We start from the raw sequence: 26,377 nt of genomic DNA on the forward strand, positions 1-26,377 counted from the left end.
CTGCAGATTGCAGAGCCTTCAAAACCTTCTTCAGGTGGACCAGGTGATCCTGCCAGGTGGAGCTAAAGACCGCAATATCATCAAGATAAGCTGTGCTAAAGGACTCCAAGCCAGCAAGGACTTGATTCACCAACCTTTGGAAGGTGGCAGGGGCATTCTTTAAACCAAAGGGCATAACAGTAAACTGATAATGCCCATCAGGTGTGGAGAATGCTGTTTTCTCTTTTGCTCCAGGTGCCATTTTTATTTGCCAGTACCCTGCTGTCAAGTCAAAGGTACTTAAGAATTTGGCAGCACCTAATTTATCTATGAGCTCATCAGCTCTTGGAATTGGATGAGCATCTGTCTTGGTGACAGAATTGAGCCCTCTGTAGTCCACACAAAACCTCATCTCTTTCTTTCCATCTTTGGTGTGAGGTTTGGGGACTAAGACCACTGGGCTAGCCCAGGGGCTGTCAGAGCGCTCAATTACTCCCAATTCCAGCATCTTGTGGACTTCCACCTTGATGCTTTCCTTAACGTGGTCAGATTGTCTAAAGATTTTGTTCTTGACAGGCATGCTGTCTCCTGTGTCCACATCATGGGTACACAGGTGTGTCTGACCAGGGGTTAAGGAGAAGAGTTCAGGAAACTGTTGTAGGACTCTCCTACAATCAGCTTGCTGTTGGCCAGAGAGGGTGTCTGAGTAGATCACTCCATCTACTGTACCATCTTTTGGGTCTGATGACAGAAGATCAGGGAGAGGTTCACTCTCTGCCTCCTGATCCTCATCTGTTACCATCAACAGATTGACATCAGCCCTGTCGTGGAAGAGCTTAAGGCGGTTTACATGGATCACCCTCTTGGGGCTCCTGCTTGTGCCCAGGTCCACCAAGTAGGTGACCTGACTCTTCCTCTCTAGTACTGGGTAAGGGCCACTCCATTTGTCCTGGAGAGCCCTGGGAGCCACAGGCTCCAGAACCCAGACTTTCTGCCCTGGTTGGAACTCAACCAGTGCAGCCTTTTGGTCATACCAAAACTTCTGGAGCTGTTGGCTGGCCTCAAGGTTTTTGGTTGCCTTTTCCATGTACTCTGCCATTCTAGAGCGAAGGCCAAGTACATAGTCCACTATGTCCTGTTTAGGCTCATGGAGAGGTCTCTCCCAGCCTTCTTTAACAAGGGCAAGTGGTCCCCTTACAGGATGACCAAACAGAAGTTCAAAGGGTGAGAATCCTACTCCCTTCTGTGGCACCTCTCTGTAAGCGAAAAGCAGGCATGGCAAGAGGACATCCCATCTACTTTTGAGTTTTTCTGGGAGCCCCATGATCATGCCCTTTAATGTCTTGTTGAATCTCTCAACTAAGCCATTAGTTTGTGGATGGTATGGTGTAGTGAATTTATAAGTCACCCCACACTCATTCCACATGTGCTTTAGGTATGCTGACATGAAGTTGGTACCTCTGTCAGACACCACCTCCTTAGGGAAACCCACTCTGGTAAAGATACCAATGAGGGCCTTGGCTACTGCAGGGGCAGTAGTCGACCTAAGGGGAATAGCTTCAGGATACCTGGTAGCATGATCCACTACTACCAGGATCTACATATTTCCTGAGGCTGTGGGAGGTTCTAGTGGACCAACTATGTCCACACCCACTCTTTCAAAGGGAACCCCCACCACTGGAAGTGGAATGAGGGGGGCCTTTGGATGTCCACCTGTCTTACCACTGGCTTGACAGGTGGGGCAGGAGAGGCAAAACTCCTTAACCATGTTGGACATATTGGGCCAATAGAAGTGGTTGACTAACCTCTCCCACGTCTTGGTTTGTCCCAAATGTCCAGCAAGGGGAATGTCATGGGCCAATGTTAGGATGAACTTCCTGAACAGCTGAGGCACTACCACTCTCCTAGTGGCACCAGGTTTGGGGTCTCTGGCCTCAGTGTACAGGAGTCCATCTTCCCAATAGACCCTATGCGTTCCATTTTTCTTGCCTTTGGACTCTTCAGCAGCTTGCTGCCTAAGGCCTTCAAGAGAGGGACAGGTTTCTTGTCCCTTACACAGCTCCTCCCTTGAGGGTCCCCCTGGGCCTAAGAGCTCAACCTGATAAGGTTCAAGCTCCAAAGGCTCAGTTCCCTCAGAGGGCAGAACTTCTTCCTGAGAAGAGAGGTTCCCTTTCTTTTGCTGTGTTGCAGTTGGTTTCCCAACTGACTTTCCTGTTCTCTTGGTAGGCTGGGCCATTCTTCCAGACTCCAGCTCTACTTGTTCACCCTGTGCCTTGCATTGTGCTCTTGTTTTCACACACACCAGTTCAGGGATACCCAGCATTGCTGCATGGGTTTTTAGTTCTACCTCAGCCCATGCTGAGGACTCCAGGTCATTTCCAAGCAGACAGTCCACTGGGATATTTGAGGAGACCACCACCTGTTTCAGGCCATTGACCCCTCCCCATTCTAAAGTAACCATTGCCATGGGATGTACTTTTCTCTGATTGTCAGCGTTGGTGACTGTGTAAGTTTTTCCAGTCAGGTATTGGCCAGGGGAAACCAGTTTCTCTGTCACCATGGTGACACTGGCACCTGTATCCCTCAGGCCCTCTATTCTAGTCCCATTAATTAAGAGTTGCTGTCTGTATTTTTGCATGTTAGGCGGCCAGACAGCTAGTGTGGCTAAATCCACCCCACCCTCAGAAACTAGAATAGCTTCAGTGTGGACCCTGATTTGCTCTGGGCACACTGTTGATCCCACTTGGAGACTAGCCATACCAGTGTTACCTGGATGGGAGTTTGGAGTGGAACCTTTCTTGGGACAGGCCTTGTCTCCAGTTTGGTGTCCATGCTGTTTACAGCTATGACACCAGGCCTTTTTGGGATCAAAGTTTTTACCCTTGTACCCATTGTTTTGTGAAGAGGCTCTGGGCCCACCCTCCTGTGCAGGTTTTTGGGGGCCTGTAGAAGACTCTTTACTATTTTTAGTTTAGGTTGTCTCATCACCCTTCCCCTGGGGAGTCTTTGTGACCCCTTTCTTTTGGTCACCCCCTGTTGAAGTCTTGGACACCCTTGTCTTGACCCAATGGTCCGCCTTCTTTCCCAATTCTTGGGGAGAAATTGGTCCTAGGTCTACCAGATGCTGATGCAGTTTATCATTGAAACAATTACTTAACAGGTGTTCTTTCACAAATAAATTGTACAGCCCATCATAATTACTTACACCACTGCCTTGAATCCAACCATCTAGTGTTTTCACTGAGTAGTCAACAAAGTCAACCCAGGTCTGGCTCGAGGATTTTTGAGCCCCCCTGAACCTAATCCTGTACTCCTCAGTGGAGAATCCAAAGCCCTCAATCAGGGTACCCTTCATGAGGTCATAAGATTCTGCATCTTTTCCAGAGAGTGTGAGGAGTCTATCCCTACACTTTCCAGTGAACATTTCCCAAAGGAGAGCACCCCAGTGAGATCTGTTCACTTTTCTGGTTACACAAGCCCTCTCAAAAGCTGTAAACCATTTGGTGATGTCATCACCATCTTCAAATTTTGTCACAATCCCTTTGGGGATTTTTAACATGTCAGGAGAATCTCTGACCCTATTTATATTGCTGCCACCATTGATGGGTCCTAGGCCCATCTCTTGTCTTTCCCTTTCTATGGCTAGGAGCTGTCTCTCTAAAGCCAATCTTTTGGCCATCCTGGCTAACAGGAGGTCATCTTCACTGAGAGCATCCTCAGTGATTTCAGAAATGTGGGACCCTCCTGTGAGGGACTCACTATTTCTGACTAACACAGTTGGAGACAGGACTTGAGGGTTCCTGTTCTCCCTATTTAGGACTGGAGGAGGGACATTGGCCTCCAAGTCACTAATTTCTTCCTCTGTGAGGTCATCATCAGAGGGGTTGGATTTTTCAAACTCTGCCAACAGCTCCTGGAGCTGAATTTTGGTAGGTCTGGAGCCAATGGTTATTTTTTTGATATTACAGAGAGACCTTAGCTCCCTCATCTTAAGATGGAGGTAAGGTGTGGTGTCGAGTTCCACCACCTGCATCTCTGTATCAGACATTATTCTGCTAAGAGTTGGAATACTTTTTAAAGAATCTAAAACTGTTTCTAGAATCTAATTTCAAACTTTTAACAAACTTTTAAACTCTAAAAGACAATGCTAAACAGGGACTTAACACACAAGGCCCTAGCAGGACTTTTAAGAATTTAGAAAAATTTCAAATTGCAAAAATGAATTTCTAATGACAATTTTGGAATTTGTCGTGTGATCAGGTATTGGCTGAGTAGTCCAGCAAATGCAAAGTCTTGTACCCCACCGCTGATCCACCAATGTAGGAAGTTGGCTCTGTATGTGCTATTTCAAAGTAAGGAATAGCATGCACAGAGTCCAAGGGTTCCCCTTAGAGGTAAGATAGTGGCAAAAAGAGATAATACTAATGCTCTATTTTGTGGTAGTGTGGTCGAGCAGTAGGCTTATCCAAGGAGTAGTGTTAAGCATTTGTTGTACATACACATAGACAATAAATGAGGTACACACACTCAGAGACAAATCCAGCCAATAGGTTTTTATATAGAAAAATATCTTTTCTTAGTTTATTTTAAGAACCACAAGTTCAAATTCTACATGTAATATCTCATTCGAAAGGTATTGCAGGTAAGTACTTTAGGAACTTCAAATCATCAAAATTGCATGTATACTTTTCAAGTTATTCACAAATAGCTGTTTTAAAAGTGGACACTTAGTGCAATTTTCACAGTTCCTAGGGGAGGTAAGTATTTGTTAGGTTAACCAGGTAAGTAAGACACTTACGGGGCTTAGTTCTTGGTCCAAGGTAGCCCACCGTTGGGGGTTCAGAGCAACCCCAAAGTCACCACACCAGCAGCTCAGGGCCGGTCAGGTGCAGAGTTCAAAGTGGTGCACAAAACACATAGGCTAGAATGGAGAGAAGGGGGTGCCCCGGTTCCGGTCTGCTTGCAGGTAAGTACCCGCGTCTTCGGAGGGCAGACCAGGGGGGTTTTGTAGGGCACCGGGGGGGACACAAGCCCACACAGAAATTTCACCCTCAGCAGCGCGGGGGCGGCCGGGTGCAGTGTAGAAACAAGCGTCGGGTTTGTAATGGAAGTCAATGGGAGATCTAGGGATCTCTTCAGCGCTGCAGGCAGGCAAGGGGGGGGGTTCCTCGGGGAAACCTCCACTTGATCAAGGGAGAGGGACTCCTGGGGGTCACTCCTCCAGTGAAAGTCCGGTCCTTCAGGTCCTGGGGGCTGCGGGTGCAGGGTCTCTCCCAGGTGTCGGGACTTTGGATTCAAAGAGTCGCGGTCAGGGGAAGCCTCGGGATTCCCTCTGCAGGCGGCGCTGTGGGGGCTCAGGGGGGACAGGTTTTTGTACTCACAGTCTTAGAGTAGTCCTGGGGTCCCTCCTGAGGTGTTGGATCGCCACCAGCCGAGTCGGGGTCGCCGGGTGCAGTGTTGCAAGTCTCACGCCTTTTGCGGGGAGCTTGCAGGGTTCTTTAAAGCTGCTGGAAACAAAGTTGCAGCTTTTCTTGGAGCAGGTCCGCTGTCCTCGGGAGTTTCTTGTCTTTTCGAAGCAGGGGCAGTCCTCAGAGGATGTCGAGGTCGCTGGTCCCTTTGGAAGGCGTCGCTGGAGCAGGATCTTTGGAAGGCAGGAGACAGGCCGGTGAGTTTCTGGAGCCAAGGCAGTTGTCGTCTTCTGGTCTTCCTCTGCAGGGGTTTTCAGCTAGGCAGTCCTTCTTCTTGTAGTTGCAGGAATCTAATTTTCTAGGGTTCAGGGTAGCCCTTAAATACTAAATTTAAGGGCGTGTTTAGGTCTGGGGGGTTAGTAGCCAATGGCTACTAGGCCTGAGGGTGGGTACACCCTCTTTGTGCCTCCTCCCAAGGGGAGGGGGTCACAATCCTAACCCTATTGGGGGAATCCTCCATCTGCAAGATGGAGGATTTCTAAAAGTCAGAGTCACCTCAGCTCAGGACACCTTAGGGGCTGTCCTGACTGGCCAGTGACTCCTCCTTGTTGCTTTCTTTGTTCCCTCCAGCCTTGCCGCCAAAAGTGGGGGCCGTGGCCGGAGGGGGCGGGCAACTCCACTAAGCTGGAGTGCCCTGCTGGGCTGTGACAAAGGGGTGAGCCTTTGAGGCTCACCGCCAGGTGTCACAGCTCCTGCCTGGGGGAGGTGTTAGCATCTCCACCCAGTGCAGGCTTTGTTACTGGCCTCAGAGTGACAAAGGCACTCTCCCCATGGGGCCAGCAACATGTCTCTGGTGTGGCAGGCTGCTGGAACTAGTCAGCCTACACAGACAGTCGGTTAAGTTTCAGGGGGCACCTCTAAGGTGCCCTCTGTGGTGTATTTTACAATAAAATGTACACTGGCATCAGTGTGCATTTATTGTGCTGAGAAGTTTGATACCAAACTTCCCAGTTTTCAGTGTAGCCATTATGGTGCTGTGGAGTTCGTGTTTGACAGACTCCCAGACCATATACTCTTATGGCTACCCTGCACTTACAATGTCTAAGGTTTTGTTTAGACACGGTAGGGGTACCATGCTCATGCACTGGTACCCTCACCTATGGTATAGTGCACCCTGCCTTAGGGCTGTAAGGCCTGCTAGAGGGGTGTCTTACCTATACTGCATAGGCAGTGAGAGGCTGGCATGGCACCCTGAGGGGAGTGCCATGTCGACTTACTCGTTTTGTCCTCACTAGCACACACAAGCTGGCAAGCAGAGTGTCTGTGCTGAGTGAGAGGTCTCCAGGGTGGCATAAGACATGCTGCAGCCCTTAGAGACCTTCCTTGGCATCAGGGCCCTTGGTACTAGAAGTACCAGTTACAAGGGACTTATCTGGATGCCAGGGTCTGCCAATTGTGGATACCAAAGTACAGGTTAGGGAAAGAACACTGGTGCTGGGGCCTGGTTAGCAGGCCTCAGCACACTTTCAATTGTAAACATAGCATCAGCAAAGGCAAAAAGTCAGGGGGCAACCATGCCAAGGAGGCATTTCCTTACAGTAACCATGCCAAGAAGGCATTTCCTTACAGGCAATATCTGTAGCAGCAATGCCCTACAGCAAGCTCTCTCCCTTGGACATTGAACACAGTTAAAGAGTCAGTGCAGCAGTGCTTCATCTGTGGTTGCATTACATAGGCAGCAGCTCATGCTTCGAGTGAAATTAGGTGATGCTTGCACAGTTGAGTGGGTGCTTGGTAGGAGGAATAAAATAATGATTCAATGGTTGAATGGATGGATGAATGAATTAGTGAATATCTGGAGGAGTGAGTGCAAGGGTAAATTACATGCCTGGTGCATTAATGAAAGAAGAATGCAACAGCAGTGTATGGGGGCAAATGTACTATGTGAGACAGGCCAATTAATTGAGTCATGGAAGGAGCAAGTGACAGAGTGTATAGATGTTCCAAGACCACACACTAGAACATTTTTGACAGCCTTCGAAAGCTCAACCTTGAAAAACAGTCAAATGTGGTTAGTCCACAATTTTTGAAAGCTGAAAATCTAAACCACTTAAATTCCAGCATGGCGGAGTTTATGAAACTTTGTCGCACAAAAGCCTGTAGATGTAGGCACAGGACCACACAGCCCCAAACGTTCTCACAATGTTATGTTATCTGCATTTGTACAGTGCACGTCTCACTTGTGAGATTATCCTAGTGCTGAAGCAAGAGCTGTATGGGCCAAGCCATGGCTAGGATAGGTGAAGCTCCAGAACTTCAGTTTCATGTAGAATTTAAGAACTGAAGGGAAGGATGGTTGGATGTGCTGGTGCACATTGTTCCAAGCTTTGGGAGCAAGGTATGAGCAGGCACGAACCCTACATGTTGTTCTGCGTATGTTAGGGTGCGTGTGAGTAGGTATCTGGCAGGTTTGTAGAAGTTTAAGAGGTTGTTTAGGTATGTGGGGCCAACGTTGTGTAAGGCTTTGCATTTATACGTGAGGAGTTTGAAGAGTGCTCATTTGTGGATTGAGAGCCAGTGGATTCTTCTGGTCAGTCAAGCACTGATTCCAGCACAGAGCACATTGCCATATTCCAGCATGCTGGTGATGAGGGCTTAGGTGAGAGCTCTGCAAGTGTTGGTGGGGAGCCATTTGAAGATCTTCTTGAGCACCCCAACTGCCTGGAAGCAGGAGATGGAGACTACAATCACTTGGCCGTTCAAGGTAAATTGGTTGTCAATTACTATTCTGAGGTTCTTTTCATGGGTTGCCAGTAGGTGTTTTGCTCATAGTTCAGCAGGCCACCATGTGCCGTTCTAGAGCAAAGGGTCTTTGCTGAAGATTAATAATGTAATAATAGAACACCTGCACTCTCCACAAATTTACAGGGTGCTTTCTTCACATTCTGATCAGATTCAGGATATGTGGCCATTCCAATTCAGTGGCCTGCTGTTTGGCATTAACGTACTTCACTAGTGCTTACGAAATGCTTAGTGATAATAGCATACTTCTGCAAAGACACCACATCTACACAATTCTTTGTCTACTTTACTGGTTCATTACACTGGACACTAGGGAGACTGAGCAGTCAATGGTTTCCAATAATCAACTGGTACACACACCACTGTATCTACTGATCGACTTGGTGAAATAAAAAACAATTGAAAGACTTAACACTCAGGAAGTTTGACTCACATTACGTAAAAGTGTTTCAATCAGAGGACAAATTAGTCAGTTCATCCCAGTTTATATCGTTTTGGCAGTCATGGTAAAACTCTCCAGCACCCAATGGTATCACAAATGCTCTTAATCTAACATGTTAATTAACACATAAAAAGACTGCAGGAGTATCGTGACAATCTGTTGCTGTAACCTTTTAAACCATAGAAAGATAAAGATAACATTTGCATTACATGTGTTAGCAGAAGGAAAATCTTAATTTGTTTAACCTTTGAGTATCCTCAGCTGTAGTTAGTAGTGATCACAAACTCCACCTGTCGGGTTTGAGGAATCTACCTGATCTCCCCGTCAGGTATGGCCTGTGAACATACCAAGATTTATCAGTATTCTTAACATAGCAGTAAAGCCACCATCCTGTTAACAGCTTACCTTACATGGACTGCTATAGTTACCCAATATGAAACTCATTAATCCTGACCCAATCAACTAAAAAAGGCACATTTATACAAACCTATTCAGACTCATTCTGAGATCGGAAACTTTGAACTGCGTGGGTGCAAAAGACTGAGGCAAAACTAATGGAGAATTTACAAGTAACAATAATAGTTGCAGGTACAACTGAATGAAAACAGTGTTAGTATAGACAACCAACACAATAACATAACTGGGGGAGCAAATGGGTGATTAGGAGTCAAACTCAAAACTTATGACAGTTGGCTCTCAGGGAACCATTTAGAATGAGAAGGTGAGCTCCAGCAGATTCTCTAATGGACTTATAACTCAAACCAGTCAGATAGCTTTCCTTAGCCCTCCAACTAAATTCAGTGGCACCTACCTGCTTCTTTCAACTCTGGTGGCCAGCTCATTATGTCCTCACAGATGGGTTCTGGTTAATGCCCTTTATTTGGCTTAGTATATTGCTCATCTGGCTTCCTACTGGTCTGATCCTCCTTTCATGTTTGGGGAGGGGGGCTATTAAGCCTCAACTACTTAGTTACCCTGTAACACTGCTTAATTATTATTTTGCTCCTGCACTGTAAGAGAAATCCAGGGTGCACAAAGCTTCTCATTTAAAGCTCCTCTCCTTCCTTACCGAAGTTTATGCATGCTCCATTAAACTGCTAAAATGTTACATCTACCATAAAGGTTATCTTATCGAGTGTGACGGCTGACTGACTACCTGTTGGCTGACATGCATTTTGCTGCATTTGTATGATACAATTTGCTTGAGCACAACAGGGAGTTGCATTCTAAATTGGTAGACGTTATTAACCCTTTTCTCTTTAAATGGAAAACATTCCTCACATCAGTGTATAACAGCAGCTCAGATGGAACGGCAAATTGTAGTAGATCAGCACAGAACGAAGAGGAAATAAAGGTGGTTCCCCATAGGGCAAGTGATGGTACTCCTAAGCAGATAACTATTTGATGTCAATGCTCTCTAGCGTTCACTGCATAGTATGAAACTAGACAATGGTTCATTCACCAATTACAAAAGCGGTCATAAAACGAAAAATAATTAGTTAGAAACAAAATACATTTTAGGGTCGAGCGCACAAGGGCTCTGTCCCTATTGTAATCTCTCTTTGGGCCGTTAACCACGCCCATTTCATGTATGTCACTGTCATTGGTTCTTGGGCTTGCCTTTTAAAATCCGTTTGATTTCATTAGTAAAAGGCATGCATACGTCATGCCCTTTCCAGTGTTTAGCTCCTCAAGCGCACCGGCCAACTACTGAAAACATATGAGGCTCCATGCTTTCAGCCAGGTTTCTGCACTACTTTATTCATTTTCAATGCAGCGCAATCGCGCTCAGTGTTTTGGTTTTTAATTTCAGCATTATTGCGCTGGGTTTTACATAGCGAGATTGCACTCATTTTTTTTCTTCCAATTTATGTGGCAAGAAAAGTCCGGTTAGGAGTTTACAACACAAACAGCTCTAACAGCAAATGCGAGACCTGTTGCAGTTTCATGATGCTGCTGCCCAGTGTGTTGAAGCCTGGAATACTTAAGGAAGCAAACAGCAAACCTAATAAATCCCAGGCTCGCAAAATGAGGTCCAAGCACCCACAGCCACACCATTTAGAGAGGTAACAAGAAAATTGGGCTGGGTGTGCGCTGATGGAATTAAACAAGCATTTGCAATGAACGGGTGTCACATTTGCTGGAGTTCGAGCCATTAGCGTTATAAACTTATAACCAGACTTTTCTTGCCACATATCTTGAAAATAAAAGTTAGACAGTTTCACATAAGCGAGCCGACACAGCGCCACGGCCGCCATGAGTGTCAGCGATAAGGAGAGACACAAAAAGAAAAAAAAGTTCTCTTGCAGTCAAATTTACCGGCTAAAGTGCAATTAGCCATGTAACAGGGGCGATAGCCAAGGTGGCAACAAACCTCCCCAAGGAGGGACAAACGTAAACCATTTACCAATGTCAAAGGATTTTTGAAGGGCAAACCCACCAACAAGTGACAGCGATGGTCATGAGGTGGGAGTTGTTAAAAGCCCAGACACATACCAACATGTCGGAAAAGCAGCGCATGTGCGCTTCTATGCTTGACCTAAAAAGACACTGAAGTATCTGCTGCGGACTATAATTTTTGTTCAGAAGCATTTTCCTATTCCACACTAAACAGTTATCACAGAATGTCAGTAAGAAGGGGAGGCCAAACATGCATTTCAAATGCGTTCTTACAACTAGAAATAAAAGACATAAAATATAAGCCAGAACTCACCCAAAGTCAACAGTATTCACAAACAAACCAAGCAAGACTGTTTTTCTTTTTGGTTTTGGGCTAGGCTCAGTCAAAGTTAGGGGGAACTTCGTGCTGCGGCTTAACCATGATAATAAGCTGCTGCTACTGGGGAGAATTTGCCAAACAATATTGATCATGATCAGAGTGTCTGATTACAATGGATGCCATGCATTTTCTCCAATGCAGTAATCAATATCAAATACACACCCATTCCATACAAAACAACGCTCCTCCTGCCACTCTTTAATAGGCCCTACTTTTCCGCACCTACTTTATTAGATATGCCTATTGAGGTGAAGGAGTTTAACCAAAGTGGTTCACGGAAAGAATGGTTTCACGCTCACAAGCCACATGCAGTTCCTCCAACCCTGCTTGATAATATTTAGATGATTAAATTGTCGCAAGTGAGATGAGTCCAAGGAAAGGCTAGGGTGCCCTCTAGCTCTGTGCCAACTATCCAGTTTTAATCAAAGTGATGCCTGCCAGGGTGGGAGTTCTTTCACTTACCCAATGTGCATGGTCCATTGAGTGGGTGAGTTTGCCACATACTTTACAGCAGGTTTTAAAACAAAAACAAACAAAAAAAAACTACTGTAGCAGAGTGGCTCGAATTTTTTTCCCTAAATGGACATCAGTGTTTATCTATTGCTTTGAACAAAATAATCCCTAGCACAGGAAGTGATTGAAAACAGCAGCTATGCCTCATGGAAATGAGGCAAGAAAAGGTGTGTCAGTGGATGTCACCCAGGACACCCACTCAAAGGGTGGTCCTCTGGACCTATTCCCCTCACCCTGCAAAACAAACCTGCAAGCAGATTGGGATATCTGCTTCCCTTTCAAATGCAGGCCAGGTTGCTGCCTGCACTGTAAAAGACAGACTGGCATCTTCAAACAGCCTGTTCACTTGTCACTACTGTGCTGCCGAAAGGACATGCATAAGTTAATGGCTCCCTGTAAGGAAATGCCTCCTTGGCATGGTTACCCCCTGACTTTTTGCCTTTGCTGATGCTATGTTTTGAATTGAAAGTGTGCTGAGGCCTGCTAACCAGGCCCCAGCACCAGTGTTCTTTCCCTAACCTGTACTTTTGATTCCACAATTGGCACACCCTGGCATCCAGATAAGTCCCTTGTAACTGGTACCTCTGGTACCAAGGGCCCTGATGCCAGGGAAGGTCTCTAAGGGCTGCAGCATGTATTATGCCACCCTAAGAGACCCCTCACTCAGCACAGACACACTGCTTACCAGCTTGTGTGTGCTAGTGAGAACAAAATGAGTAAGTCGACATGGCACTCCCCTCAGGGTGCCATGCCAGCCTCTCACTGCCTATGCAGTATAGGTAAGACACCCCTCTAGCAGGCCTTACAGCCCTAAGGCAGGGTGCACTATACCATAGGTGAGGGTACCAGTGCATGAGCACTGTGCCCCTACAGTGTCTAAGCAAAACCTTAGACATTGTAAGTGCAGGGTAGCCATAAGAGTATATGGTCTGGGAGTCTGTTTTACACGAACTCCACAGCACCATAATGGCTACACTGAAAACTGGGAAGTTTGGTATCAAACTTCTCAGCACAATAAATGCACACTGATGCCAGTGTACATTTTATTGTAAAATACACCACAGAGGGCACCTTAGAGGTGCCCCCTGAAACTTAACCGACTATCTGTGTAGGCTGACTGGTTCCAGCAGCCTGCCACACTAGAGACATGTTGCTGGCCCCATGGGGAGAGTGCCTTTGTCACTCTGAGGCCAGTAACAAAGCCTGCACTGGGTGGAGATGCTAACACCTCCCCCAGGCAGGAGCTGTAACACCTGGCGGTGAGCCTCAAAGGCTCACCCCTTTGTCACAGCCCCGCAGGACACTCCAGCTAGTGGAGTTGCCCGCCCCCTCCGGCCCCGGCCCCCACTTTTGGCGGCAAGGCCGGAGAAAATAATGAGAATAACAAGGAGGAGTCACTGGCCAGTCAGGACAGCCCCTAAGGTGTCCTGAGCTGAGGTGACTCTAACTTTTAGAAATCCTCCATCTTGCAGATGGAGGATTCCCCCAATAGGATTAGGGATGTGACCCCCTCCCCTTGGGAGGAGGCACAAAGAGGGTGTACCCACCCTCAGGGCTAGTAGCCATTGGCTACTAACCCCCCAGACCTAAACACGCCCTTAAATTTAGTATTTAAGGGCTTCCCTGAACCTAAAGATTTAGATTCCTGCAACTACAAGAAGGACTGCCGAGCTGAAAGACCCCTGCAGAGGAAGACCAGAAGACACCAACTGCCTTGGCCCCAGACTTACCGGCATGTCTCCTGCCTTCCAAAGAACCTGCTCCAGCGACGCTTTCCAAGGGACCAGCGACCTCTGAATCCTCTGAGGACTGCCCTGCTTCGAAAAAGACAAGAAACTCCCGAGGACAGCGGCACTGCTCCAAAAGAACTGCAACTTTGTTACAAGGAGCAGATTTAAAGACCCCTGCAATTCCCTGCAAGAAGCGTGAGACTTGCAACACTGCACCCGGCGACCCCGACTCGACTGGTGGAGAACAACCAACTCAGGGAGGACCCTCCGGCGACTCTACGACTGTGAGTAACCAAAGTTGTCCCCCCTGAGCCCCCACAGCGACGCCTGCAGAGGGAATCCCCAGGCTCCCCCTGACCGCGACTGTCTGAACTCCATTTCCCGACGGCTGGAAAAGGCCCTGCACCCGCAGCCCCCAGCCCCTAAAGAAACGGAACTTCTGTGCAGGAGTGACCCCCAGGAGGCCCTCTCCCTTGCCCAGGTGGTGGCTACCCCGAGGAGCCCCCCCCCTTGCCTGCATCACCCCTTGGTCTCCCATTGAAACCTGAAGGAAATCCGACGCGTGTTTGCACACTGCACCCGGCCGCCCCCGCGCTGCTGAGGGTGTACTTTCTGTGCTACTTTGTGTGCCCCCCGGTGCCCTACAAAACCCCCCTGGTCTGCCCTCCGAAGACGCGGGTACTTACCTGCTGGCAGACTGGAACCGGGGCACCCCCTTCTCTCCATTATAGCCTATGTGTTTTGGGCACCTCTTTGACCTTTGCACCTGACCGGCCCTGAGCTGCTGGTGTGATAACTTTGGGGTTGCTCTGAACCCCCAACGGTGGGCTACCTTGGACCAAAAACTGAGAACTGTAAGTGACTTACTTACCTGTGAAAACTAACAATAACTTACCTCCCCCAGGAACTTTGAAAATTGCACTGTGTCCACTTTTAAAACAGCTTATTGTGTTTTATGACAAAAGTATTCATGCTAATGTAATGATTCAAAGTTCCTAGAGTACTTACCTGCAATACCTTCCAAACAAGCTATTACATGTGAAATTTGAACCTGTGGTTCTTAAAATAAACTAAGAAAAGATATTTTTCTATAACAAAACCCATTGGCTGGATTTGTCTCTGAGTGTGTGTACCTCATTTATTGTCTATGTGTATGTACAACAAATGCTTAACACTACTCCTTGGATAAGCCTACTGCTCGACCACACTACCACAAAATAGAGCATTAGTATTATCTCTTTTTACCACTATTTTACCTCTAAGGGGAACCCTTGGACTCTGTGCATGCTATTCCTTACTTTGAAATAGCACATACAGAGCCAACTTCCTACACTCCCCTTGGGACAGCAGAAGCATTGTAATAAGCCATTGACCTAGTCTCTACTTCGCGCACCCTGTCCTACAGGTGCCGGCATAGACCAGGGCATTGCAACCCATCCATCTGCACATGGCCCTAGCTGCTCTCCAGGGTACATAAATATCTGATGTTCTCCGCTTTGAGAAAATGCCCTACTATCCATATGTAAACTGGGTGGGATCCAAATAGGGCAATGTCATCAAGTATGAAAGGCAGGACCTTTAAGCATGAGTTGCCTGAAGTTCAGATTCACTATTGTGAAAATTCAAAATTCAACATTAGTGGCAAAGGCTGGGGGTAACACCAAGTAGCTTTAGATATCATAAAAAAAATGAACAAGTCATTAATTAACTATGCTGATCTGTTCTCCGAGGAAGCATTTCTCTATTCTTCATAGATACCCCCTGTTCCTGCTGGTCTTGGATAAGAAAACCTCTATCTTTCAAGACAAGCAGACGTCCGAGTTCCTCATTCCTGGGATTATTCAAGTGGTTTATTTCGAAAATGTGTTTCAACATAGAAGTGTTACTTTTACGTACACTTTAATAACAGCCAAAGGAGCATTACATTGTGATGTTTCGCCCTCTTTGCAAAGCTGAATAGTTATAAGTGGCAAAATGATGCACGTTGCCTTCCACAAGCAACCGTGCTTTATTACCACTGTGTGAGACTGCAGCATTTTCAGTGATTCAGTACCAAAAAGGCAGAGAGCTTTTTACAAAAAAAAAGTAACATTGTAGTATCAAAAAAATTAAATACTATCTGCCCAGCTACCTTCAGAAAGCAGCCATTCAAATAGATGTATACAACAAATTACCTTTCGTAAAAAGTCGACCAATGTCCAAGTAACAAATTAGTGAAAGACAAAAACATGGATCCCTTGTGAGCGGTTGTATTACTTCACGTTCATAACAGGAAGACCATTTCTATGCTAATTAACCCCAAGTGATCACAACCGATCACTGGAGCTGCAAGCTTCAGTCCATCTCAAAAGTTAATATGTTTTTAGTGGGTTTCCTTTCTATTAGTGCTTGCGGAACAAAGAGGCTTGCAATGATATATATATATATATATATATATATATATATATATATAGAGAGAGAGAGAGAGAGATATTTCTTTTTTAGAAGTTAGACCACGTCCAATAAACAATCTTGTAAAACAGCAAAGCATGTCTTTCGGGTAGGCAAGCCTGAAAGCAAACTGGAGCCACACCGGAATGAAAGCCAATAGCGTGATGGTGTGGCCACTGACGCCGGATGTGTTATTCTGTAGGTTAGTGGTTATGATGTATGCACATAATGAAGCACGTCTATGATAGAAATGTGGGAGTGCGTTTATGTTTACTGATCTACCAAAGATGCCACTTAGCAATTATTTTGTTTCCAATTTATCAATGTAAGTGCACAAATATGCAGTGTGTGGATTGGAATGCCCAGCGGCAAATGGCACAATACATGTAAATACCAGGTGGGGGAGTTGGGGAGGCCAGGCTTGGATGCAGTGGGAAACACACTAGAAAGAGCAATAAGGAGAAGGGTGGGGCTAAATACCAGGCACCATTAGTAGGGTCAACGGGGGTGTAAACATCAGACACTAATTGTGTTTAATTCTTCCATAGTAGATAAAATGCCTGGATCAAACTATCAGCACTCTTCTGGACATTAACATATTTGCAAGAGAAAAAGAACATTTCTATACGAGCAGTAAGTGAAAAGTATACCACACAATTTGTCAAGGGGAAGGGAGGTCCAGATCACAATCATTACAAGTAAACAAAATCCATTTATTTAATGGTCTTAAGACATTTAGATGAAGGTTTCAGACGAAAACCCTACAGGGCTCTGTTGTATCTGTAGGTAGAGACCAGGCTGTAGCCTCCCCAAAGGCTATAGTGAATTAGGAAATGCACACCCACATAGAAGGATGTACGAGGCTAAATGCAATGTAATACAGGATTATTTTCTGCAATCCTACTTTGCCAAGAACTGCCGATCCCATCGTTACGCAATACAGTTCTGTCACAACAGGACAGTATTTTCTGTAATGAAGGCTCACCGTTCAAACAGTTCTTTATAGGTTTCTTTTGTACCACGGCTCTTTTAAAAAAAAAAAAGTACTTTTTGCAAATGGAATCTGGGTTGTCTTTCATACAATTGTACAATGTCAATTCGAAATCATTTCAATTAATCATTACCAACGAGAACACGCGAGAAAATGGGCATGTATTTCGCAGACTACACTTACCTTGTGAGAATAGTGAGGATCCATAATTCTTGCAAGACCAAAGTCGCCAATTTTCACCACCAGGTCTTCGGTATTTATGAAAAGGTTAGCTGGTTTTAGATCACGGTGCAGAACATTTGCTGAATGAATATACTTGAGCCCACGCAACAACTGGTACATGAAAAGCCTGGCGTGTTCTTCTCTTAAGGGACCTTGCTCTAGCAATTTAGCCATATCTGTCTCCATATACTCCTGTACAATGTAAACCGAGTTCAGCTCTGTAAGGGAGTTCACGTCATCAGTCAACTGACTTCCGCTGGGGCCAAGAATTTCAAATACCTTCACAATATTATCATGGTCAAGTCTTCTGATGATTTTGATCTCCCGTAGAGCATGCTTAACACTCTGCGGATCTGTAAGAACTATTTTTTTGACTGCCACCCGTTTGTCACAGTCATTGTCAACAGCTGAAAAAACGAGGCCATTTCCACCATAGCCAAGAGGTTTTAAGTCCATATACCTAGAGCCCAAATCGAAACCATGAATGTTCATAAGACTTTCAAATTTTTCAGCCATTTTGAATATTTTCGTTTCAAATTGTTAAAACTTCGGTAAAGGCTTGGGGACACTCTTAACCAGTTATCTTTAGAACTTCATGAAAGAGGGGAAACTAATTTATGTGCAAGATGGTTTGCAAATATTTTCATTGCTCTTTTATCTAGACAGACTTCACTTTTCCCATTAACGCGCACTCCAAAGCTCAAAATGTACCTCATAGCAATTACAGTACTCGTCGTTAATAAAAAGGTGCAGCATATTTAAAGTCATCAAGGAGAAAAATCATAGGAAATGAAGCGGAATGAAATGACATACTGTACTCTGCACCAGAGGACAAAACGAGTTAACATCTAACAGAAATGCGAATAAATATGCACAGGAAAGACTTTTCTCAACATCCTCCTCACAGTGCAGATATATTCAGTGTTGGACTGGTCCTGAGCAGCGGCATTCTATGGAGCTGGTAAACACTATGATTATATTTTTCTCCTTGTCCTATTTTTTCTTTTTTTTTCTTTTTCAATAGGAAGCTATGGTGGCACTTGATTTACTGAAGATACCTTCGGTCAATGATCAGGTGGCTCCAGCTCACCACAATCGCAATCGAAGCTACTATCCATTTTATTTCTTGGCTACCTAAAACGAGAGAAAAGGGTGTGATTACAATCGTGTTTACTCAGTAAACTTGTGCAATACAAAATTAAGTGAATGTATAACAACAATGCACACAGAAATGCAGGCACCAAAATGTGCTGGCACCCTAGACCCATTATAAATGGCACCTGAATGAATTCCTGACCAAGTGTCAGATTTACTAAACAGAGAGGGTACTACAATTGGATGGGATAGGGAGGAAGGGAGAAGTATGCTGATCTCCATGTTTCGACGGGCAGGGTGAAAGATTGGGAACAAGAATTGAAGTTTCCTTCAGAAACTGAGAACGTTCTTGAGGGAAGAGCATTAGGGACTAGTGGTGCGACGTAAAGGATGGGGGTAGGTTGGGGGTCGTATAATGACGTTAGGCAACAGGATTAAGGACTTACATAAGACAATAAACACAGACAAAACCTGATTATATATTTTACATCATGAGTTAGAAATCCAAACAGTTGTGTGAATCTGTGAACGATTTAAAATGTAGAGAGTTATAGTCAACGACAACTAAGTCTCCTTTAAACTCCATCAGAACTTTTTGCTTACTTGTCATTCCTCCACCTAACACGAACGAGGTAAATCACCCTGTGTGATGACGGCAAATGCTAGAATGGCAGTAAAGAGGCCCCCTACGCTTTACAAGACAAAGGCTTAGCAAGCCTGAGGTTTGTTACACCAGAGTTTCCATCTGTTGTCTTCTTTAGATCAAGTCGAGTCTACTAGTCAGCAAAACTCCTGCCACGCATTCAGTTAGCAAACTGAGCTCAGTTCAGTTATCACAGGTTTCGTGCAGATTCATCAAAAACCATCAAAGTGATTATCAAATGATTTTTAATGACCTCCTTAATAACTGCCTGACAAAGGTTTCAGCAAGTTAAAGCTACTCACCACCCTTAAATAAAAAAAAAGCCTTTGCCATACCTTAACACACCGAAACGGATCTTTGCATACCAAAAGAAAGCTAAGCACCTGCCAAACGTCAAGTAAAAAAATAAAAATAAAAAAATAAAACTTCTTAAGTCTAAATACCTTTTAAATGGAGTTTTGAAAGCCATTTTTCCTTAAAACAAATAGCTCTTCCACTATACTCCTTACAAATCCTGCCACACCTCCAAATTACTTTATAAATGTATTTTCCCCTCATGTTAATTTCGTGAATTATTGCTAAATTGAGAGCTCAAGACACTTGGAAAAAATAATAAATTTGAGCTTTTCACCAGTCACATCTCTCGGACACGCAAACCCGACAAACAGAATTTGTGATTTTTTTACATTTGCTAATACAGCCCTCAAGATAGATCTAGAATGAAATGTATGAAATTACAACCCACGTCTTCACAAAACATGTCAATCATATCCTTTAAACCAATGAAACCACTGAAATTCACCAATATATTTATCTCAAGTAACCAGATCGTGCACCCTTGCCATACACTGTTATCAATGTCATTTTAGATGTTACAGTGATGTTAAAAATGTCATAGATCTTGTCATGAGTGATGTAATATGTGAGGGAATTATCAGTGCATAACAAGGGTGTGACTTATAGCTATTTTAAGGCATGGGTTATAGCTACTTGAGAAAACTATAATTGGTGAAATCCAGGAGTTTTGTTAGCTTAAAACTATATGTTTTAACTGATGTTTTTATCTACCTAGAACATCGCTTCAACCTTAGTTTTCTTTTCAGTGAATTTATATAAAAATATAAAATGTGTTTTTTTTCTTTTAAAGAATTGTCTGCTCCAACCGGGTGGGAGCAAGGCACTGTTCCCTCACTGAGAGTGCGGGCATTGATTAACTTTAGATTTCCTGTCCACACTCTCCCAGGCAGAGAACAAGTCAGCGTCAGCCCTGGGGAATAGGCTCCCCAGGGCACTGCTCTCTTTGCAGCCCAGGGGGGATTGGGTCACCGGGGACCTCTTACTGCTGACGGCCGGGGCGGCCGTATGCCCTATCACTCAAAACAATTACGTCAGCCCCAAGAGGTGGGGTCACCAGTGCAAGCAAAAGCATCAGGGAAGGGGTCTCATACCATCTTCCAAAATTATCCAATGTGTTGACCCCGGGGTTTTCATATTCTAAAAGATGTGAGTCTTTTTTTTTTTTTTTATAAAGACAGTGATACTGCTAAGAAAAAATTATGTGTTTTTGGCACTAGGGATGGGTGTCTGCCTGGGACCCCCTCCCACCAGGCCAAGGTGGTCAAGGTATATCTACCCTGTGTCCTGTGTTTTAAATGCTATTTCCCACTAGAGCGTAACTCTTTAAAGGCTATGTAACACCTCTTTGTAATACAAAACATCTCTAAAAACGAGTGAACAAAACACTTTTTCATGCAGAAAAAACCCTTCACCTAGGACCCTAGTAAATCTGGGGGTGATCCACCCCCCTCTAAGAGAAGAAGCTTTCCGACCATCTCCATTGCAGGATGGTGAGGTAATACAATAGGTGAATGCTTAGAAACATACTCTGGTGAGTATTCACAAACATAAACCGCAAACCAGATCTTGTAAAGCACAGTACCACTTGCATGGGATTTACTGCAGTGGGTTTCTCCACACTTAAACCACAAAAATTAGATGCAAAAAAATCTATTGAGCTGCCAAGAATTATTTAGTGAATTCCTGGGGCACAAATAAATTAAATATTTTCAGCCGACGAGAGTAGGGCCCAAAGTCTTTGACTGACTTTACACACGGACCGTTCTTTAAATGCCTTCCTCACTGCTGAATCACATTAAACCATTTTCCCATTCTCAAACAGAGGTGGGATAACCTAAGGAAAGTGGTTAAATTAAATGGTTAGGCACCCATGGATACAATATGGGTGGGACGGTAAGCAAAGGACTATGTAAACTGTTTGGAAGGAACAAAAAGTTAAACATTTTACGGTTTAAAAACCTATAACCAAACGTCAGGCGTTATACTTCAAAGGGCAGTACAAAAATATAATTTTGTTAAAACTGGGTTGGAAGATGTGTTCCAATCAGGCAAAAGAGCATAGAAAATACCAGAACATATGTGTGACTGCTTCTTAAGCACGTTAGAACTCATTGAGTTTTTGTGGGGGCAATGCCGCGCACCCCAACCTCTCGCTGGGAAGCAATTCTTTGTAGCAACATGCCAATTGGGTTGAAAATTGACGTCGAACAAATTAGTCCATGCGAATTTTTTGCCACAGCAAATATTAGATGTAATCCGTGTGCAACGAAAACTTGACTTTGGGAGAAAACTACAAACCATCAAACTAATAGAATAAACTACTAGTGTCACAGACACGTAAATTGGCATAACGGTCAATGGCTCGGGGAGAGAAATAAGATTGCTTACTTAAATACATCGAGAACTTAGTTAAACTTAAATGTATGACGCTGTCGCCATACTCAGAAAACGCGACGGTTTCCCCGAAGAGAAGCAGCCTATCTAAGTAACACCAAAGGGAAGGCGAGGCTTACCAGAAAAAAACGGAGCAGGGGACATCTGAGAGGATGAAAGAAACGTTTGGATATAGGCACCTCAAGTAAAAGTTCCAGAAGAAGGTTCGACACACGACTAGAACAGAATGTGTGCGCTGTGTGTACTGCCGACCTCATTCGTAACTCCATCCAATGCGTCAGAGTGACGTTACCGCTAGAGGGAGGTACTTAAAGGCAATTTAAATGTTACCACACACTGGCAAACAAAGACCACAGCGTGCCGGAGGCCAGAATTTACGACAGACCGCTTGGGTAAAAGTCTTGCTGAATGATGTTAAATCATTACCGTACGGGGTCTGGCACTTCCAAGAAGGTAAATCATCCCAATAGCAGCCAAGATCCACGGAAAGCCTAGTCAGATATTCCGGTTTTGCCCCGTAGGGCTACAGTGATACGTGAGTAGATCCACTCTAGACGATGCAGGGTATAGCGACAGCAGCCACGTCGCACTCCGCAAGTGTACAGACAGCAGCCACCTCGCGCTTGAGTGAGTAGAAGATGAGTCACAAGAGTAGTCACGAAACCTGCTCTATTTCCACCGCCCTCCTACTCACACTTTTAGGGGAAACCTGTTGCATATGACTAACAAATGTATTATGCATCTCTGCCACACAAATACACCGAGTCCGGAACTGCGAATGCAGATGGTACAGCATTTCAAAAGCCCGTAGTATTGGCTCAACAGACTGGAAGGGTGGGAAGTTCCGATTAGAAATGGGAGTTGTCTACTACGATGCCTAACCTATCCCGAAGATAGAAACAACAGCCCGGCAACAGATTCCTTTTAGCCTCAGACACTAGAACCCAACACAATTGAAAGGCTAGTCTAAAAGGCCAGGCACAGGGTTGGCTGTGGCGAGTCTAATAAAAAACGGACTCATCCACTGATCACAGGCAAACGTCTCCCTCTCCCCTTTAGTGATCGGCTCGACCAAGTGAAAAACATTAAAAAAGGTATGTATTTACCCACGCCAAAACAAAGCAGAAAGAAGCAGTCCCGAGTGCTATTCTCAAACGGGACTCACTGTACTGTCCTGAATGTGCCCGGATGACGTGTGATGTCGCCGGGACATATTCATGAGCTGATGAGGCACTATCGGTTCGCTTTTCGGTGCAGCCTGCCGAGAAGGGAAATCAGTATTCGCCAGTCGGAGTTCAATGTATCATTAAACCTTACTTCAAAGTTCAGCAACTAACAGCGGATACACACAGTAACTTCACAAGTTTAAAAATACATTGAGTTTTAAGATTTAGTCATAATCTGTGCTCTGTAGAAATGCAGGTCTGTGTATGTAACCACATTAACAATCTTTTACAGAGTGATTGCTTTCGAGGCGTAACAAGTATGCATTTCTATGTATCAAATGTCATCAAGCTTAAATAACAAACCACTGATTTAACCCTGCAAGGATTCAAAATCATGCTGCCCATGTTTGTACTGGCTGCGTAATTCACAGGCATCTTTGGGACACACTTCAGTGACACCAATCAATAGTGTATAAGGTCATTTATTTAGGACAGGATTTAGACCAGATTACATCATTTAACTTTTCAACAAGTACACCCCAACTTTAACAGAGCCCCAACCCTTTAAGATTTCCCCTCTCATTTTTTTTTCCAGTTCCAAACCCGCATTTCGCTTCTACTCCCCTTTTCCTTTCATGCCCTACTTGCTTCGTGCATCCCCCACACCCTGATCCTTCACCTGCTTGTTTTTCCCTTGAAAGGGTGGCCGAGCCTGCCTCTGGCTCTCCACCCTCCCCCACCTACTATATCACCCTTCCGTCACCACCTGCCCTAACTGACGCTCAACAGCCCATCCTAGCCCCCACTTTGACTGAGCAAACTTGCGCAGTTATCCTTCCCCCCCCCCCTCTACCTTACCACTTGGTGGGTGGGTGGCCAAATTCAGCTCCATTTAACTATCAGCGCGGAAAGAGACCAATCCCTCCCCCACACTCCTTTAAAACCGCCACCCCTAGACCCCCCCACTTACCCGCAGCCTATCCTGTCCATCTGCGCCACTTCCTGTCCGCCCGAATGCGCCCGCGGAGAGACTCGAGCGAGGCCCCTCCATTACCTGAGTGTAACTCATACCCTGAGGGTTCAGTGACACTTGCGGCAACAAAAGCATTACCCCACCCTGTTGTATTGTTATCAAACACAACAGAAATGTGTGATCTACACATTACGCCAAGGCCTGGAACAACCTCCCTCTGCACCTCAGGACCGCACCGCTACTCCAGAAACTCAGAAGAGGATTAAAGACCTAGCTGTTCGAATTATCATTCCTCCAGGGAGCAGCATACTACTCCTGCGCCTCGAGATCCTCTCAAGGGAGATTTGCCGTGCTACAAAACGTTTGATTATGTGCAACTCTTTGCAACAGTCACTTCAACCTTAAGAGCTACCTAATCATTTTGCCCTGGTATCAGGCATTACACACACAGCGCTCTCTTGCCAAAGAACCATCCAACAAAATCATCGTAGTGGAATTAAACACTTCAACATGCATCTCAGAAACGGATGCATTATCCCTTTACGTCATCTTAAAATACCTTCTATTTGAGATCAAGTAAGTACGTTATAATTACAATGCCACTTTTTCCATGTTCTACATTTATTTGTGGTAATGTTGTTGACGTTTGTAAAAAGAACAAACATGGAAATGCGTGATTCTCACTGCCCAGCTACTCAAGACTCCATACGAGTGCACCCACGGATTTACGTGGAAAAGGCATCTACCTAAACCTGTAACTTCCCAAAGTTAAACCCACTCACGAGTTGATTACACAGCTACAACAAAAGAATCGCAACAGTTCACTAACATGACTTAAGTACAGAACTCCAACATAAACAATATTTAGTTAACCCATCAAATGCAACATCCAGGCCACATACCAGGAGTACACAGCTTTATGCGATTTCCGTAAGCATTTATTCACGTCTTGTTACCAGGCAAGCAAGTTTTGAATGTAATTCAACTTCATCAATTTACTTCTGCGCCAGAGACGGATATACTTTTAACCTGTTTTGATACTCTATGAAAATTACTTCTACAACACCAACATTTATTTGTCAGTGAAAAATTGGGTCGTCTCCAGTTTAAATCCAGATGCCAAAATCAAATAGCAGTTAAACGGCCTGCTACAAATAAGCGTATTTGCATGACACTGAAAACGCTCCACGATTTTGAATGAATAAAACCCAGTGAGCGCAGGCCAGCAGAGATTGCGATATCAGTCGTGTAGTGTCAAGACCCTTTACTGTGAACAATGCATTAGTACCAGGGCCGTTCATACTGCGGAAGCAGACAGGACAAAGGTTTGAAACAAACATAATTTCGGGCCTGGGGTCTGTCCGAGACACTCCGCGGGTAGCGGAGGCGGCCTCGCACTATGTGACCCACTCTGACATGGATGATCTGCTCCAGTGTGAGGGAGAGAACGAGGCCGCGGCTTCCCGTTGTGTTACCTGGCGCTCTGTTCCCGCTTCCTAACAAAGGTACCTTTTGAACAAAACGTACCTGCAGGGCGCCCCGCATTCGGTCAGTTCGTCTCAGCGGCTTCCCAGCCTAAGACGGCTGGAAAAGCTCAAAATAACGGCCAGGCGACAGGGACCGCAGCTGGGGAGTACACTGTGCCCCCTTCAGCCCACTTCCCCCGCACCACGGCACCGACAGACTTCCGCCAACGAGAGCCACCCGGCACTTTGCGTCACGACGCGTCACTTCCTGTATCCGCCTCCCGGTGGTTCAGAGCAGAGGAGCAGATTTCTGTGAATAGATTTCCCCTGAAAGCCCTCCGTCCTGATACCACGTCACAAGCGTGTCGTTTCCTGTAGACTTCATCTTTCTTCTCCGTAAATCGCAGCTCTGATGAGGGGAGTTCCGTTGACTAGAGCCACCCGGCCTCATTCTCTGTCACGGATGTACCGATGGCCTCTCGGCCACCCTTTCCCGTGCCAACCTTCTCCCCCTCCCAGTACGGCTATTTGTGTGAGTCCTACCACAACTCCAAATAGAGAGTCTGATGCGCTGCCTCCACCCCCTAAATTTCAAGTTAAATGAAACAGTGCTCCTCTGCCACACCACTAGTCTGTAGGGCTGACTTGACACTATTCAAAGTATAGTGCGATTCGGGAGTGAAGTTAATGAGTTGTGTCACGAGTTACCGGAGCTAGGTGAACATTTGTTTCACTAAAACAGCCACCACGTCTTAGCACAGAATCCGATTACTGCTTCGGTTCCCGCTTTGCGGCCGAGGGGCTGGAATGCCTGTTCGTTGATATGAACTGATTCTGACTGATAAGTCGACGTGGAGTTTGGACACCGCTTCGGGGCCCGCATTTTACCCTCAAAACTTTGTAGTATTGAAATGTGGCCTAAAGAGAAGTAACTGACGAGATAGTTTATACATAGAGTCACTAAATAAATGTTAAAATTATGTTTTC

At 45.2% G+C, this 26,377-nt stretch overlaps 1 protein-coding gene across 3 annotated transcripts in view; it reads right to left on the reverse strand.

Annotated features, from left to right (window-relative positions):
* Window positions 1-25,643, reverse strand: part of MAPK6 (mitogen-activated protein kinase 6) — an 80,859-nt gene extending 55,216 nt beyond the window's left edge. Inside the window, exons 1-2 of one of the 3 annotated variants that reach the window (XM_069222463.1) lie at window positions 25,452-25,643; window positions 17,258-18,430 (exon numbers count right to left, since the gene is read on the reverse strand). In XM_069222463.1, the coding sequence (XP_069078564.1) occupies window positions 17,258-17,812 (555 nt within the window). In that variant the 5' untranslated portion in view covers window positions 17,813-18,430; window positions 25,452-25,643. Of the gene's footprint in view, window positions 1-17,257; window positions 18,431-21,904; window positions 22,478-25,451 lie in introns of those variants that run through there. The other 2 variants (XM_069222466.1, XM_069222465.1) reach the window with 2 other exon arrangements.
* Between the last annotated feature and the right edge of the window lie 734 nt (window positions 25,644-26,377).

The sequence above is a fragment of the Pleurodeles waltl genome, chromosome 3_1 (genome assembly GCF_031143425.1).
Source record: "Pleurodeles waltl isolate 20211129_DDA chromosome 3_1, aPleWal1.hap1.20221129, whole genome shotgun sequence".
Taxonomy (NCBI): Eukaryota; Metazoa; Chordata; class Amphibia; order Caudata; family Salamandridae; genus Pleurodeles; species Pleurodeles waltl.